The sequence below is a fragment of the Trichoderma breve genome, chromosome 3 (genome assembly GCF_028502605.1).
Source record: "Trichoderma breve strain T069 chromosome 3, whole genome shotgun sequence".
Lineage (NCBI taxonomy): Eukaryota > Fungi > Ascomycota > Sordariomycetes > Hypocreales > Hypocreaceae > Trichoderma > Trichoderma breve.
In genome coordinates, this window is record NC_079234.1 from 3652189 (window position 1) to 3667077 (window position 14889).

The window sequence follows — 14889 nt, forward strand, 5'->3', positions numbered from 1 at the left end:
AGCATCTCCGTATCCAAGCCAAGTTATCCCTCATCATGACATGCTCATGCCCTTGTGCCAAGCTACTGCCTATCCTTCCTAGTCAGGCAAGCAGATAGGACGATAAGCAGCGGTCGAAGCAGGGAAGAAAAAAGGACCGCCTTGGTCCGGCATACATGCACGAAGGCCTGCTACAGTATTCATACTGTACGGAGCAGGCCTGGCCGAAGATGTGCGTATTGAAGAAGAAAAAGAAGAGGGAAGAAAGGCCGTCTCCCGCCAACTGCAAGCCGCTTCTGGGTCTGAGGTCTGGCACCGGCGGGTCCGTAGGCGTCATCCAAGCCGTTCTCCCACTTCCGGTTTGTCTTGCAAAGAGCTAAGCTTGCGCTTGGCGCCTGTAGCTTCGCCGTGACACTCGAACTGAAGCTGCTCCCTCGCAGAAGCATCGTAAGAGTTTCACAGGGTCGGGCTGGCCGGGCTGGCGTCTGAACCGTGGTTCCAACGTGGTTAGCGATGGCACCTGAGTAACAGCCGTGCTGAATCGGTCGGTGTGCGGTGCTGCGAGTCAACGAGGGCCATACAGCTAGTGTTGGCTCGGTGGCGGCAGCGTGTGGGCAGAGGAAGAGGAAAAAATTTGTTCGGTCGCGAGACAAGTATCTGCTACCTGGGCGAGTACCTCTGACAACTGCAACAACGGGAGCCAGACAGCGGCATGCCTTTCTGGCGCAGGTATCGTATCCTTGAAGCGCCACTGCGCCGTCATCAACCTAACAGGGCGACTGACATCACTGGTGTGCCAGGGTCCGAGTGGTCTGCACACCATGAAACTGACGTGCAGCCGACTGGGTCGGAGACGGGGATCGGAGAGGGCCCTTTTTGGGTCTTGCCAGGCAAAGCGAGTCGTGAAGGAGCTTGTACGAAGTAGACGAGATTTGGTCTGCCAGAGAAGCGAAGCAAAAGACGGAGATGGGCTTGTCCGGAGAGGTAGTTGTACGAGGCAGACAAGCAGCGTGGTGATGGGAAGCTTGGAGGTTGCAGCGACATGATCGGTGTGCTTGACCGAGCCTGTCCATGCTCACGTACCGCGGCATAGCCCCTCCGGACACGAGCTATTTGGTGATTTTGAAGACATGCATGCATACTGACCTGAGGTTGAGTTGACCTTTTTCCAGAACTCGGACTGCACAACTAGCAGCATTAGCTGATGTCAATACCTCCTCCCTGCTTCTACCTATCCTCAATCGATGATGTTATTGCAGCACAAATCACATATCACTACCAGAAGACCATGTGCCTTGTAGTAATAGTTACTAACCTTGGTGCTCTAGAGCTCCAGCTGATACTGTACCGACAGGTTCAGCGCGCGCCGGAACACAATAGCAGCACAATAGTTGCAACAGCGTCTCTCTCTCGTCAGCCCATCCATCCCAGCAAGGGACGCTTGTGCCAGCTGCTTGCCAATCACAGCCGCCAGATGGCCACTGCTTTGTGTGCATTATACAGGTACATGGGATGAGATGGGATGGATGAGTGAGTCCCATGCTTCTTCTTCTTCTCACTGATTCAAAGGCGGTGACCCCGCGCCATACTATTCCCAGTGGTACCAGCTACCTACCGGCCGTAGCTCAGCCAGTCACAGCCGACCACCGGCCGCTCTCAAGGGTCCTCCCCCAGCTCCTGCAACTGCTGCACTTTGACTCCTGCACCCACCTGCCTACTAGGTAAGTACAGTACACACACACACACACCCATAGCTCTTGCTCTGGTACTGGCTGTTTGCTTGCTCTTTCCTCAGCTCCCAATTCATTCCGTCGGTACTGTACCTAGCTGTTTTGCTTTGGGTAAGTGGAAGTTACGATGTGCTCTTGCCATGTCATCTGCTGTCGGCTACACCTTTATACGAAAGTACATGCTTGGTGCCCTCCATGTTCTGGATACATCCTGTTGTTTGTGATGGAACGCCTTCTCTCAAGCCCCAAGTTGGTCCTACTACCGAGTACCTACCGACTAGCACCTAATAGCAGGTACTAGTAGCAGGTACTGCATCCAGTACAGTCTCTCGACCTTCCATGCTACTGCAACTGCAACCGCAGGGTGCTTTGGCTTCCCTCGGAAGGAAGGCGGGACTTACGCACACGCACTGTGACGCTGCAGTCTGCACTTGCTGCACCTTTGCGCTGCTCCACGTCCCCACCCGGCTGCACTGGCACTGCACTTGCCCGCGCTATGCTAAGTAGTAATGGGGCCCTCCGCGCCTATTGTGCCTGGAGTCCCGTGCGGAAGTACTCTTTAGCGTTTCAATGCCCACTGGCCACGATACACTTTAGCGTTTTCCAAATGCCCACTGGCCACGATACAAAGGCGCGATGTGCCACTTTCGATACATTGATACCTGTCACTTTTTTTTTTTCTTGATCCAATCTATTTTCCACTTTGGCCCGTTTCCTTCATTCGGCCGTTACATTGCGCTTCGGTACCTTTTCCTTACCTCAGCCATTGACCGGCAAAAGCAAGACGCCTCCGATGTGGCAGCCGGTTTTTGCTTCGTGGTGGAATATTTGGTCCGTTTTGCCCTGAATGGCCTGGGTCTTTCTATTGTGAACTACCGGAACTGCTAATTAAAATAGTGGATTGAGATGGACGAAGAGAGTCTGAAGCTTCACGCAACACCACTATGATGGTACCATCGACTGCTTTTGGATGGATGATTTGATATGACTACTCCGTACCTCGGAGTAATACATCTCGACATAGCTCCAGTAAAATCAAGGGTTCAACTCAAGCTGGGTTTAGCATGATTTGGTCCGCTCCGTAGTTTGAACTCGGACTCCGTACGGAGTGGGCACGGCTTATATAGAACGGAACGATTTTGGCCACGCAAAAAGACTCCATCCCTGACCCTCATCCGGAGCTCCAGAATTGGGAAAAGATGCTACGGACTTGACTCAACCAACATGCCAGCCGTCAATTGGGCCGTTTTATCCGCCGTATACCACAGTCTTGCCATCCGACAACAGGAATGTTGTTCCTTGAGATGACTGTCTTGTTATGAGACATTACCAGCTACTGACTTGTACATAGTTACATCTCCCTTTGATAAGTTGCACTCAAGGCTGGAACCGCCTTGTTCGATCACTATAACTCAGTTTGATGTTTTCAGTAGCTGAAGAGCATTCCTTATCCTAATGATGTTTAGCCGTGACTGTTTTTGCCAAGTAGGTATGAATAAGTCACAACATGCCGTGAGATCAGGATATCGTGAACCTCGTAGAGCTTTAGACGTCCAATCCGCTTCTTCACTTTCGTGAGCCTTGCCATCATGGCATTGAACATATCCAAAGTATGCTCAGCAGATTCATTCCTCCTAACATTCACCCCCGTAGAAGGCAGCATCCGCGACCCTTTCTACATCCTCCTCGACCCCGTCCTCGAAAAACCAGCAACCAACAACTTGCTTCATCATCCTCACAGCAAACACATCCCCTCGATAAGCCACATCCCAACACCACACCTCGTCATCATCAGCAAAGGCAGAATCACGCCTCCCCTCGAAGCCGCACTACGACACATCGCCCTCACAGCCACAAAAACAATCATCTTGGCCGACCCAGCAACGGCCAAGACGCTCCGTACATGGAAGAACTTCGACTTTAGCATCGTCGGCGCGCTCTCGCCGTGGCTGGATCCGCGTCTGGTGGGGGAAGATAGAGTGGCTCGTGTGCCGGTTCCTCCGTGCTATATTGGTGGTGATCGCGGCGAAGTGACGGTCTCGCTGATTCCCCAGAGGGGGTTCATGAAAGGCGCTCGCGCGGCGATAGGCATCACATATCGTCCTTCGCCGTCGAGACCGTCTCCCTTCCGGCGGTGTGTCACCATGCCCGTGACAACCACAACTCCTGGATCAACAACAATGGTATCAGCTCCGCAGCCTCAACGTTTACCTTCGCTTCCGGTGCCGTCGATAGGAGACTTGACAGCCAGGCTCGTTCCTCCCACGCCTCCACTCACTCCCAAACTACCACCGCCTCCTCCGAAAGATACAGACACAGGATTACCGCTCCCTCGTTTCCCCGGCAAGACACTTTCCGTGATATTCTCACCGCGAGGAACATCGTACAACAGCATAAAGCCCTACGCAACTTCGCATCTCGTATCTGAAGCCGCCCTCCCCCTGACGGCACTCATCCACAGCTTCGATACGGAACCTAAGCCACTGTGGGCTCTTGGACGGAACAACAGCTATTTCCCCATCGGACAGGAAACGGCTCTGGCTCTGGGCGCGAAAGCCTGGGTAGCAACTTGTGGCTCGAACGACAAGGTCACCGTGAGGAGCAAGCGACCCCGTACAAGGACGTACCTTTGGCACGAGGTCCAAGAGATGCTGGATCGGGCGGAGGCAAGGGAGAGGAGAGCTTCTTCGAACCGGTATGCGCCGAGGGGCACGCAGATATTGGATTTGTACCATGGTGAAGAAGTAACTCTGACGAGCGATGGTGTTTGCGAGCTGGACCCCTTATCGCAGCATCAGCGTGCAGGGCCGGATGCCTTGGGGTTATTTCATAGCGTTTCAGCGTTTTGAGGATTGAAAACACCAGTTAGATCGAAAATAATGGTAATATTGTAAATGATTCTTTATTCTCATCTGCCGCGATGGATAAATGTCTTTTGAAATACAATGCGAGGGAGAAAGCAACAACAAAAAATGGTACATGCATGTGAGATGAGACTTGTAGATGCAGATGAGACGCCCTCACATCTCCCAGGGTATCGTGCATCCATCTGCCTATCTATGCCCACCTCTTCAAACCTACTCAACAAATGCCTAGCCCAGCCCTCCGTTTCCTTCTTTTAACATCTAGTTTTCTCAGCTTTCTTAACCACGATTTACCACCCTTTCATCCCCTTGGGTCTGAAAGCAGGGTCTCATTTCATCTGCTTCAAAATCTCGCTCAGGAAATCCTCAAAGCTCAAAGTAATGTAGCCATCCCGGTCATCATCGTATCTCTTAAACACATCCGTCATACGCTTCAGCGAGATGCACGCCTGAACAAACAGATCAAAGCTCATGACGCCCTCGCCGCGCTTATCATACGTACGGAACAGCAGCTCGACAAACTGCGGGCTGAGTCGGTAACGGAATGCAATGAGGGCGTCGGTGAATTCAGGTAGAGAGATATTGCCGCTGCGGTCGACGTCGAAGCGGTCGAAGAGCGTGCGCCACGAGGCGAGGAAGGACCAGAGGCCGCAGAATTCCTGGAAGCCAATTGTGCCGCTGCGGTCCGAGTCGAACATGCGAATCATCATGCGGACAGTCTGGATGTCGAAGGCGGTCCAATCGCCGTTGACAAGGGCCGCTGAGAGCTCCTTTTCGGATAGGTGACCGGTTCCTGAGTTGAGGAGGCTTGACGTTAGCATCCCGTTGTTGACTCATGCACATATTCTTCAGAGAGAGGAGCCGTCCTATATCTCTCTGGATGTCAACTCACCATCCTTGTCCACAGCCCTAAACAGCGGCAGCAGCGTTGGGTCTGCACCATTCGCGTCGTTGGATGGCGAAGGGGGCGGTCGAGAGGTAGCAGCAGGGTGATGCTGCGCTGCCGGGCGCTGAGCAGCGGCTACAGGAGGCGGTGATCCAAGCCCGTACGCGCCTGGGTGGGTGATTGGCGACCTCGTGTCATGTCGCTGCTGATCGTATCTTGGCTGACCTTGACCATGTCCCGCCGTATCGCGCCGCGGAGGGTGATCGTACTGTCCTTGACCACCATGTCCCGCCGTATCACGCCGCGGAGGGTGATCGTACTGGTGCTGGTTGGGGGGAGGCTGTTGGTGCTGTTGGTATTGCGGTTGCTGCTGCTGATACTGTGGCTGCTGAGGGCGGTCGTATCTCTGCTGCGGAGGCGCTCCAGCGTGCGGAGATGGCGCTTGGCCTGGTTTCTGCAAGCAGACAAAGCTTGGTTAATTGCCTATCCCATGGAACATGTCTTCCTCCGATCTCAGGGGGGGTGGGATTCATGCAACCTACTTGATCAGGCTCAGCAAATCTGTAGTGGGCGACGAGTTAGCGATTGACCATTTCACCAAAGGTTCTCAGAGCCACGAGGAGGGGAGCAAAAGCGGCACGGCAGTCCATGACGTTTTGAGCTTCCAAGGCTGAGACATACCTGGGGAGAGCATCTGGGTCGTAGGGCCGGTTGTACGCCATTTCTGCGAATGTACCAAAGGAGCTTCGCAGAATGTGTCTGTGACGTGGCCGCCGGGTATTGATACAGGAGAAAACAACGAGGGAATTTCTGGTGTGCTCAGTCGATGCGGATTTGTGTTGCGTCGTCGGCTCTGGAAGCTTCTTTCTACCAAAGACAAGACGGACGTCGAAAGAGCTGTTGCTTGGGGGGGTGGGGTTGAGGAGAGATAAAGCTGTGTGGTTATGCAGTAAGAGGCGGTAGGTCTCTAGTACGAGCGCTGTAGGTAATCGGGTCGCGGGGCAGGGCCTTTTCTAGAGCAAAAAGCACCAGGCTGGTAAATACTCCAGGTCCGTAGAAAAGAACTAATTCAATGCGAGATTGGATGCCGAGAGTCGTCGCCCTTGTAGATGGAAAATAGGGGCTGCAGGGTCTGTAGGCGTCGTAGGCCTTGCGAGCGCGGCGCCGAGAAATTATTGGAAGGATTTTGGTCAACTGCTGCGACGAGTTGCGACGGGGAAAACAGATGGAGGATTCAAATGCTGAGACTCGCTCCCTCGTCAGTTGTCACCTCCAACTACGGAGTTACATGTACCTAAATAGCAGCAGCTGGGCCTCAGCTGCACATCCCGTCAGCACAAACGCGGCAAAAGCTGGGCTGGCAGCTTCAATAGTGCCGATCCCTGTCGGTGCCTTGCGACAGTTTGTGGCGGGGTGCCGGTTTGGCCATGGAATGCCGCGCCTTCGCCTCGTTTCTCGCCCAATACTTTCGACTCGTTCTCCAATGCACCTTTTCAGCTTTGAGAGCTGTATTCATTCAGCTTTGGCCACCTCTGGTCACGATACGAGCACCAACTGAGCAGACAAAAAATACAGTGGTAAACCAACCAAACCAACCGCCTTACTTTCTACCCGCAATTCAGACTTCGTACAGTGCCATTGCTGCTACGAACAACTCAAACCGGGGCTGCTGAGATGAGAAAACACTGAAACTTGCACAGCCGCCACGCCATGCCCATGAGGCTCTGCGCGGCCCATGGCATCATCCGGCCAAGGTAGGCTCATCGGCAGGCCGACTTTGCGAACCAAAAAATGACTCCACATTCGCTCTTGGCCCTCAAAAGGATCATTCTTTTCAGCAGCTGTTGCGGTATTATATCGTCCTGGCGCGAGTACACAGACCTCAGCTTGCAAGTTGCCAACCGGACGCTGAGGAATCAATGTCATGCATGCTGTCCAACTTTGCTGCAGTCGGTGAAGGCCTCCTTACATGTAGTAGCGTCTGTCTATATGTCTGTCTGTCTGTCTGTTTGTCTGTCGTTTAATCTCTCCTTGAGAAGCAGGGCGTCTTTGTTTGTTCGTTGCATGTCACTTGCCATTGTCGAAAGCCTGAAGTTGTTCATGACTCGAAAAGGTCACTCACTGGCTGCTTTGTAATCATTTCCACTCACGGTCTCGTAACCTCTTTGCGCCATAACCTCCATATCTCTCATGTCAGCGCCGTAGACAAATCAGATGTGCCGCACCGTAAAAGCGCTTTTGCATGCTAATCTTGTTAAATGCTCTTGTCATTCCAACAGACTATCGCTTCTCATCTCTGTAATACTGTCGCTTCAAACATTCGTCGACGAGAAATTTTAATCGAGCCGAAAAACAACAACACACACCCCCAGATATAGTATCTCGCGTGACCTCGTACGTGATGACTGCAGCTGAAAACGCATCGGAATTCTGGCTCTATGGCTACGGGTACGTTTCGCAAATCAAATTGGCGTACAAGACGTGGCACAGGATTCGGGATTTTGTCTCCGCCTGCTCCCCTGTCGACGCCCAAGCCTTGCTCCTCCCATGTCGTTCGTGCATCTAATCTCTGATGGATACCCAACGTATAGGAGCCTCATATGGAAGCCCCCGCCGCACTTTGGTATTACTCCCTTCTACTTTTCTCACATTGCACATACTCTGCCTCTGTATGGGGAAAAAAGTCAAAAGACATATACCTGCTAACACCAGCAACAAGACAAGAGAATCCCGGGTTGGGTAACGGGATACGTCCGGCGTTTCTGGCAGGTAAGTTCAGTTCACTCTGGCGAAAGCAACTCGTTGCCCCTTTTTCTCTCTCACTGCCCAGTATGGTGTACGGTAGCTCACAACCTCAATAGGCCAGGTATGTAGGACGACGACAACAAACGCCCCTGCAAGAGCAGTGCAGTCACGAGGCTCATTTGCAAAACTAACCCGAATGTCACTCCAGCGAAGATCACCGAGGAACGCCAGAAGCTCCTGGGCGAGTGGTCACTCTCATTGAACGGTCCCACTGGGAACAGCTCACAGACCACCATGATGATGCTCCCGACAAAGTATGGGGAGTGGCTTACCGGATCCACGCCGACCATGTGACAGAAGTCAAGGAGTATCTCGACATCCGAGAGATCAACGGCTATTCCATCCATTACACGCCATTTCATCCCGCTGATGGCTCTTCACCCATCCAGACGCTGGTCTACATCGGCACGCCAGACAACGAGCAGTTTGTCGGTCCTCAAGACCCTCAGGAACTTGCCGAGCACATTTTGCGTAGCCGTGGCCCCAGCGGGCTGAACAAGGACTATCTCTTCGGCCTCGATACAGCATTGGCTGAACTGTGCCCAGAGAGTGAGGATGTCCACGTGAGCGATCTCGCGCGCCGTGTGAGGGCTCTTGAAGCCGCGGCCAACGGCTCAGCAAAGGCTCCCCGAGCTTCACCTCAAATCTCCAATTTCAAACAGGAGAGCAGCACAAGGGAGGCGGAGGAAATCGAAAAAGTTGTCTCATAATAAGAAGGCGGGGAAAGACAAAGACCAGAAAAACTGACAAAGAAACATGGAAGGCAAATGCTTTTTTTTCCTCTCAGATCCCCTAATGATAGACAATGCCGCCCTCGTCTCTCATACCGGCCGACCTAGATATTGATCATAGCCCGTCATTAACGTCGCCAATGTTATAGTGGACCTTTTCTAGAAAGGTGGCCAAATATATGGCTCCAATATCCCCTACAGATGTCTCTCCACCCGAAATCTCCCCTTGACTTGTCCGTGATCCGGCCAGTCCCTCCCACAAAGCAATGGTGCAGGAACCCCCTGTTTTGATTCCAAAAGCACAAGACGGGGCAAGTAAAAACCGGCAGTGAAAAAAAACAAAAGAAATCCTCCCTCTCCAAGAGCTTCTCCTCACGCAGGGCTCGTTAATAGCCTGGACAGCTCATCCATTTTATCGAAAGAAAAACAAATCCGGGTATATCTTTGACACTTATAGACGCTCCACCTCGAGAGTTCTAAAGGGTGCCGTTCGCAAAACCAAAAGAACATGCCTGGGTCTTTATTTTTCGATAACACGGCTCCGGAAGGGCTCTAAGCCTCTCACCCTGGGGAAGGACTGTGGATGAGAATCTGCAGCGGGCCTTATTGGATTTGCTTAATAGCCTCCACCCTGGGGGGGAGGCTGTGGTGGCTGCTGGGGAACATTGGGGTAGCCACCATACGATGGGACGTAACCTAGGAGACAGTCAACATCGGTTCAAAGCGAATAGCCACCTCTATGGCCATGGGGAGAGAATCTGCTTTTGAAATACCTTGCGGAGGCATGCCGTACTGAGGCTGCTGCTGTGGGTAACCGCGGCCATACGGAGCTTGCTGGTACATGTTGGGAACGCCGTAGCCAGGGGGTGGTGCATTGCCATAGGGTCCTGGCGGTGCTCCGTAGCCGCCGCCGCCTCGGCCTCCATACCCTCCGCCGTTGCGATTGCCGAATCCTCCGCCACGGGGACCATTATCGGATGCCTTATCAACACGAATAGTTCGCCCGTCAAACCTGGAGAAGGAGTCAGAACTCTTCCGCAATGGACATGATACTCCCAGCAAGAAAAAGCAGGCAAAGAAAAGAATAAGCAAAGAATCCGTACTCGACATTGTTCATAGCGGTGATGGCAGCTTGGGCATCAGCTTCTTGTACGTATCGCACAAAACCAAAGCCACGGCTGCGGCCGGTATCTCGATCCTTGACAACCACCTTGACAAATTCATTAGAAACACGGTTCCACGCGTGAGCTGCCACAACAGGGGATTTGCGTTGATGGAAATGTTGGATCCCATTTTGTGAGCGAGTCCAAGTCACGGCTCAGGCGACGCAAATCAATCAAAGCCAGCCGTGCTGTACCAAGGCGTAATGGGATGGGTTAAAGAACGACTTACCGCTTCCTCAACCACGCCAAACTCCTCAAACTTTTGGCGCAGAGTGGCCTCTTCGGTGTGCCATGCTAGGCCGCTTTGGCACTCAGTCAGCAGCACGTCCAGACGACTCCATGGGGGCGAGCGCAGCCGGGGAGCAGGCTAGAAAACTTACCCTATGAAAAGCTTCGACATTTTGAGATGCACTGCGTCTCGATTTCTGACGCTGGTGGATGTGGCAGTCCTTGTCAAGAGTGGCAGTAGTACCCTGACCGAATGTTCTGATATTGTCAGGCGGGGTGCTGCAGAATTCGGGATATGGTAGTTGGGTTCTGTTAGGGGAGGGGGGAGAGTGAAAGAACTAGTCTCAACAGGTAATAACAGGATGGTCTGAGAAGAGAATCATAGGCTTGGGCAGTGTCTTGCAGATGAGGGTAGGGCATAAAGTCCTCTAGACTGCATGTGGTGCGCAAGGCCACTGGCCATGGGCGGCGCTCGTCATTAGGGGACAACGAATGCACTCCAAGCCCTCTCATAGTGCCATTCGACATTGGATACTATCGGGTATAACTGTGCTTGCAAGGCAACATCTGGTTTGTGGCTCCAGATCAACCCCCCGCCAGCATGGGCTAAAAAGCAAGGTCTGAGATGGCATACCTCGAAGTCAAGGGGGGCTTGTCGACATGGGCCAACAGCAATGTGCGGGTGGGAAGAAAGAGACTGGATAAATGAAAGTAGGCTACGGCCCAGTTTCCAATCGCAGTTCGATATTTTGCTGGGGGCGTCAGGTGATGGGGGAGAGATGCTCTGGAGCAGGATGCCAAAATATGGTAGTGCCTAGTTCCAAAGCACGGGATGCGGTGGAAAGGTTGGCAAACAAGGGCGGAGCAGCAGCGACAATGATGGTACAACGGTGACGGTGACAGCGATGGAGACCAGAGGCCGGAGAGACGAGACGGGACAAGTGTTCCATGCGGTACCGCAGCGAGGGACAGAAAAAGATGCAGACTACTGCGCGACCACGTACCTAGAGCTGTGCCGATTCGTCCGTGACGTCTGGAACCAGCAACCCAGCTTGCCCAGAGACAGATGAGCCACACAACGTGGTTGTGGCTTGCTGATCTCGCCCTCTCAGCGATCGACGGAGCTGCGGCGAGTGTCCTAAGCAGTGCGCTAATTAAAATGACCCCAAGTCCAGTCTGGAAGCTGGACTATGCTGGCAATGCCGCGGCGCGTCGGGGGGGGCAGTGTGTTTGTGAGGGCGACTGGGTCTTTATCCGTACGAAGTGCTTATCGGGTGTCACGGCGGCCTCGAGAAGACGGGCGGTTGGTGAAGCGCGCAGAGCCTTTTGGATTCGGCGGGATGTCGTAACGGCTAAAAAGGGATGGGGTCTTGGATTTGAGGGGGAAGGGCGGGAAGAGGGTGAAGGTGAAGATGGGGATGAGGAGAGAAGACCAAGAGATTTATGCGGTCAAGAAGTTGTTGTGGGAGAACAAAAAACGGTGGCCAGTCCTCCGTCTGTCCTGTGCGGGTACAGGCACAAAAGAAGGTACTTGGTACTCGCCTCTCGCAAGGTTGGCAGCTGGCGGTTGGCAGCTGGCGTTATCAGTAGCACCTTCTTCTACAACGGGGCTTGCTTGGTCTTGGTCTTGGTCTTGTCTTGGTCCATTGCGTCTATGCTTTCATGTCACTTTAGTACTTGGCGACTACCGTGGATTGCCACCACGCAGAGTGCACTTCTCCGGGTGACCGCCTTGTACCGGCGAAGTGTGCAAGGCTGATGATGACGTGGGTGACTCGCAAGATACGTCGTTGCTGGGCTGGAAAGAGCGACGGATGAGTGTATACGCCCGTCTACGATTGGTCAATGGCTGGTCATCTGCGCATTATTGAATGTGGCAGCCAAGGCTCAGCAAATTGGATTTCTATAGACGAGGCTACCTTGTCAGGAACCAACATTGGTGTGAATTGCCGCTTTGCCTTTCATCCACGCGGTATCCGGCACTCGTGCAATCAAGGGGATCACCGCAGGCCCTGGCTGTTGGATACTATTGGCCGAATAGTCAATGGGCAATCCTTTGTACAGTCGGGTCTGGTCCCTTGACAAATATTATGTGCCCTGCCCATACAGGTACACGTACTCGTACTGTTCTGTACAATACAGCAGGTTTATGGTACTTATAGTTGGAACCTCGCAGGTACGATCTCGAGGCACGGAGCCTCTCGCTTCTTTGAAAATTCTCCGCGCAAATCCCTTAGCCACTATCCTCGATGGATGCGCCAGCCGAATTGTATCCATAATGCTACAGGTACGGATACATGACGGCGAGATGGCGTGACCAGGGCTGACATGTAGATTAGCAACAAGCAATACCAGGGGTAAGGTGCCAAGTTTGAAGATTATGTACTTCGTACATCCGTATCCTTGGTGAAAGGGCTTCGTTTGTCCCTGCAACTTTTGGCACTAGCCAGATGCAATATCAAACAAGGCCAGATCAAGGTTGCATGATTTTAGCAATGACGCATCTTACGCCGGGTCAATTTCTTTGTTTATGCGGCATCCTGAACCCTCTCCTATTCCAAAGACAAAAATAGCAACTTGTGTTTTGCCGCAACCTCTTATCCGAGGCGTCGTGTTGAAGAGGGTGTGTAGGTAGGTACTTATCGCCCTGTTTTTTTATTAAACAATCTCGAATTCTTACTGTCTTGTTTCCTAGATACGAGAACAACCCATGTCCTACCTAATGCCGCTATGACCAACTTTTCAGCTCAAAGACGTAGATGGCACCGGTTGTCGCGACTTATTCAACTTGTCCGTTTCAACTCAGACGCCAATGGCTTTTACCTTGAACCCCTGGTCGGCACTTGGCCAAATACATTCGGGAACCGCTCGCCAGCTTGGCTGGCCGTAAGCTAGGGAGGGTCCACGTCAACTTGGTTTATTGAACCCCTGATCTAACCCTCCTGGCGTCCAACCCCCGGTCACACACCAATTAGAGGGCGGAGGAGCTGGCAAATTGCTCACCCAGATCTTTTTTGGTTGTGAGTGCCCAGAGTCCCTTTGATTTGTCTTTCAGCTGGCTAGAGGAGAGCAAAGCTTTCCTAATCCAGGTGCCTGGTTTCTCGTTTCCCGCCGAAAGCTGTTACCCCCCTGGCCGAGAGCCAAGTTTACCGTGATGGAAGAGTGCAGAACCGATACGGCAGCCGACATCTTACCCGATTGCAGGCCTACCTTATCTTGCTGCAGCCCTTTGCATTGGGCAGCGGCGCATCGGACTTTGGAAAGAAAAGAGAATAGCAGATGCAATGCCATACTCGTACTGTAGCAAATGGATTCCTTGGATCTTGCGCGCGCTTTTCTCGTTGGCTCCGCTTCCAGTCCACTGCCCCGACGAACCAGCCAGCCGGGTTCGGCCCCATCCAGCCTACAAAGCGGGCCATACAGGATGCGAGTTTGCTCGAACAAGGTGACACAGAGGCCCTGCAGCTAGACGAATCCGTACACACTTGGAGGTTGGGATTGACCCTGGGCTTGCCTGAGCTAAGCCTCGGCCATCCACTGAGATCTGGGCGTTTGATTACAAACCTAATCAACGGGGTGCCAATCACAGCGACTAGGCTGAGGATCGTCTTGCAAAGACTTGATGTAGGAAGCAATGCCACAGACGACTACGGTGGTTCGGCATGTCGTGATATACTGACGTTGTTTGGCAGGAAAGCCACCTCCTTATTCAGCTGCTACTGTGCTGTGCTATACTGTAGGGTACTATATACTCCATGATTAAGCAGCAATGAGCAGCAACAAGGAGGTCTGGTGCCATGCTCAAGTCGACATCCTGTTGTAGGTAGTACTGCATGTACAGTAGGGGAGTGAGTTGTTTAGGGGAGCCTGCATGCATTCCCATGCCTAGGTTTGCTTGCCTTGCGTTAGTCAGCCAGCAGCAAAAGTCGCCGTTTGGCTTACGAGTACGGGGACCTTGGCTGCTGCTTTCATGCCTCGTCCTCGTACTAGCCACGATACCTGTTCCCTGCAAGCTCGATTCTTGTCAGCGCTGTTGTGCATCTCTGACAGCCCAGGGCGATCTCCGTGGCTTTCTGATATGTATCGCCATCAAACACACATGCTGCTATCGTGCACGGCGGATGGACATGGCCCTTGCCTAGGCACCTGATATTCGGGGCTCCGACGCGCCAATCACGGGGCCTGGTCGCCTGGTAGTCCGGCTCGCTGGAGCGGGGAGGGGATCCGCCGCGCTGCTTTGGGGTAAGCTGCACGCACGTGTAATTGACCTAGCACGGTACTTAGGTACCTAAGGGTATCCTCTTTGCAGCGCCCACAAGCTATGAGTAGCCTATGAGAGCCGACGAGATTGGGCACGGCGGAGCCTTGCTGCTTTAGGGCAGCGCCACAGCAATCCTGCCTACTGTAGTGTACGAATACTGTACGCAAGGCCTTGTTGCAGCGTCCAGCCAATTGACCGACCAAGTTTCAGCCAGTCAATCAGCCTCGGGATCCCCAAGGCCC

General features: G+C 53.0%; 4 protein-coding genes across 4 annotated transcripts; 2 read left to right on the forward strand and 2 right to left on the reverse strand.

The window, feature by feature from the left end:
- Positions 1-3298: 3298 nt before the first annotated feature.
- T069G_05514 (uncharacterized protein) lies at positions 3299-4558 on the forward strand (the record flags this gene model as incomplete). Its single annotated transcript, XM_056172724.1, has 1 exon — positions 3299-4558. The coding sequence occupies one exon, from the start codon at positions 3299-3301 to the stop codon at positions 4556-4558; it is 1260 nt and encodes a 419-aa protein (XP_056029582.1).
- A 344-nt stretch (positions 4559-4902) lies between these two features.
- Positions 4903-6181, reverse strand: T069G_05515 (EF hand domain-containing protein; the record flags this gene model as incomplete). The annotated part of the gene is made up of 5 exons (XM_056172725.1): positions 4903-5366; positions 5466-5627; positions 5685-5913; positions 6002-6020; positions 6141-6181. 5 exons carry the CDS (start codon positions 6179-6181, stop codon positions 4903-4905), a joined length of 915 nt encoding a protein of 304 aa, XP_056029583.1.
- A 1679-nt stretch (positions 6182-7860) lies between these two features.
- Positions 7861-8974, forward strand: T069G_05516 (chaC-like protein domain-containing protein; the record flags this gene model as incomplete). Its single annotated transcript, XM_056172726.1, has 5 exons — positions 7861-7907; positions 8051-8082; positions 8179-8228; positions 8321-8325; positions 8413-8974. 5 exons carry the CDS (start codon positions 7861-7863, stop codon positions 8972-8974), a joined length of 696 nt encoding a protein of 231 aa, XP_056029584.1.
- Positions 8975-9611: 637 nt separating this feature from the next.
- Positions 9612-10558, reverse strand: T069G_05517 (RNA recognition motif domain-containing protein; the record flags this gene model as incomplete). The annotated part of the gene is made up of 5 exons (XM_056172727.1): positions 9612-9691; positions 9769-10007; positions 10099-10205; positions 10388-10460; positions 10539-10558. 5 exons carry the CDS (start codon positions 10556-10558, stop codon positions 9612-9614), a joined length of 519 nt encoding a protein of 172 aa, XP_056029585.1.
- Between the last annotated feature and the right edge of the window lie 4331 nt (positions 10559-14889).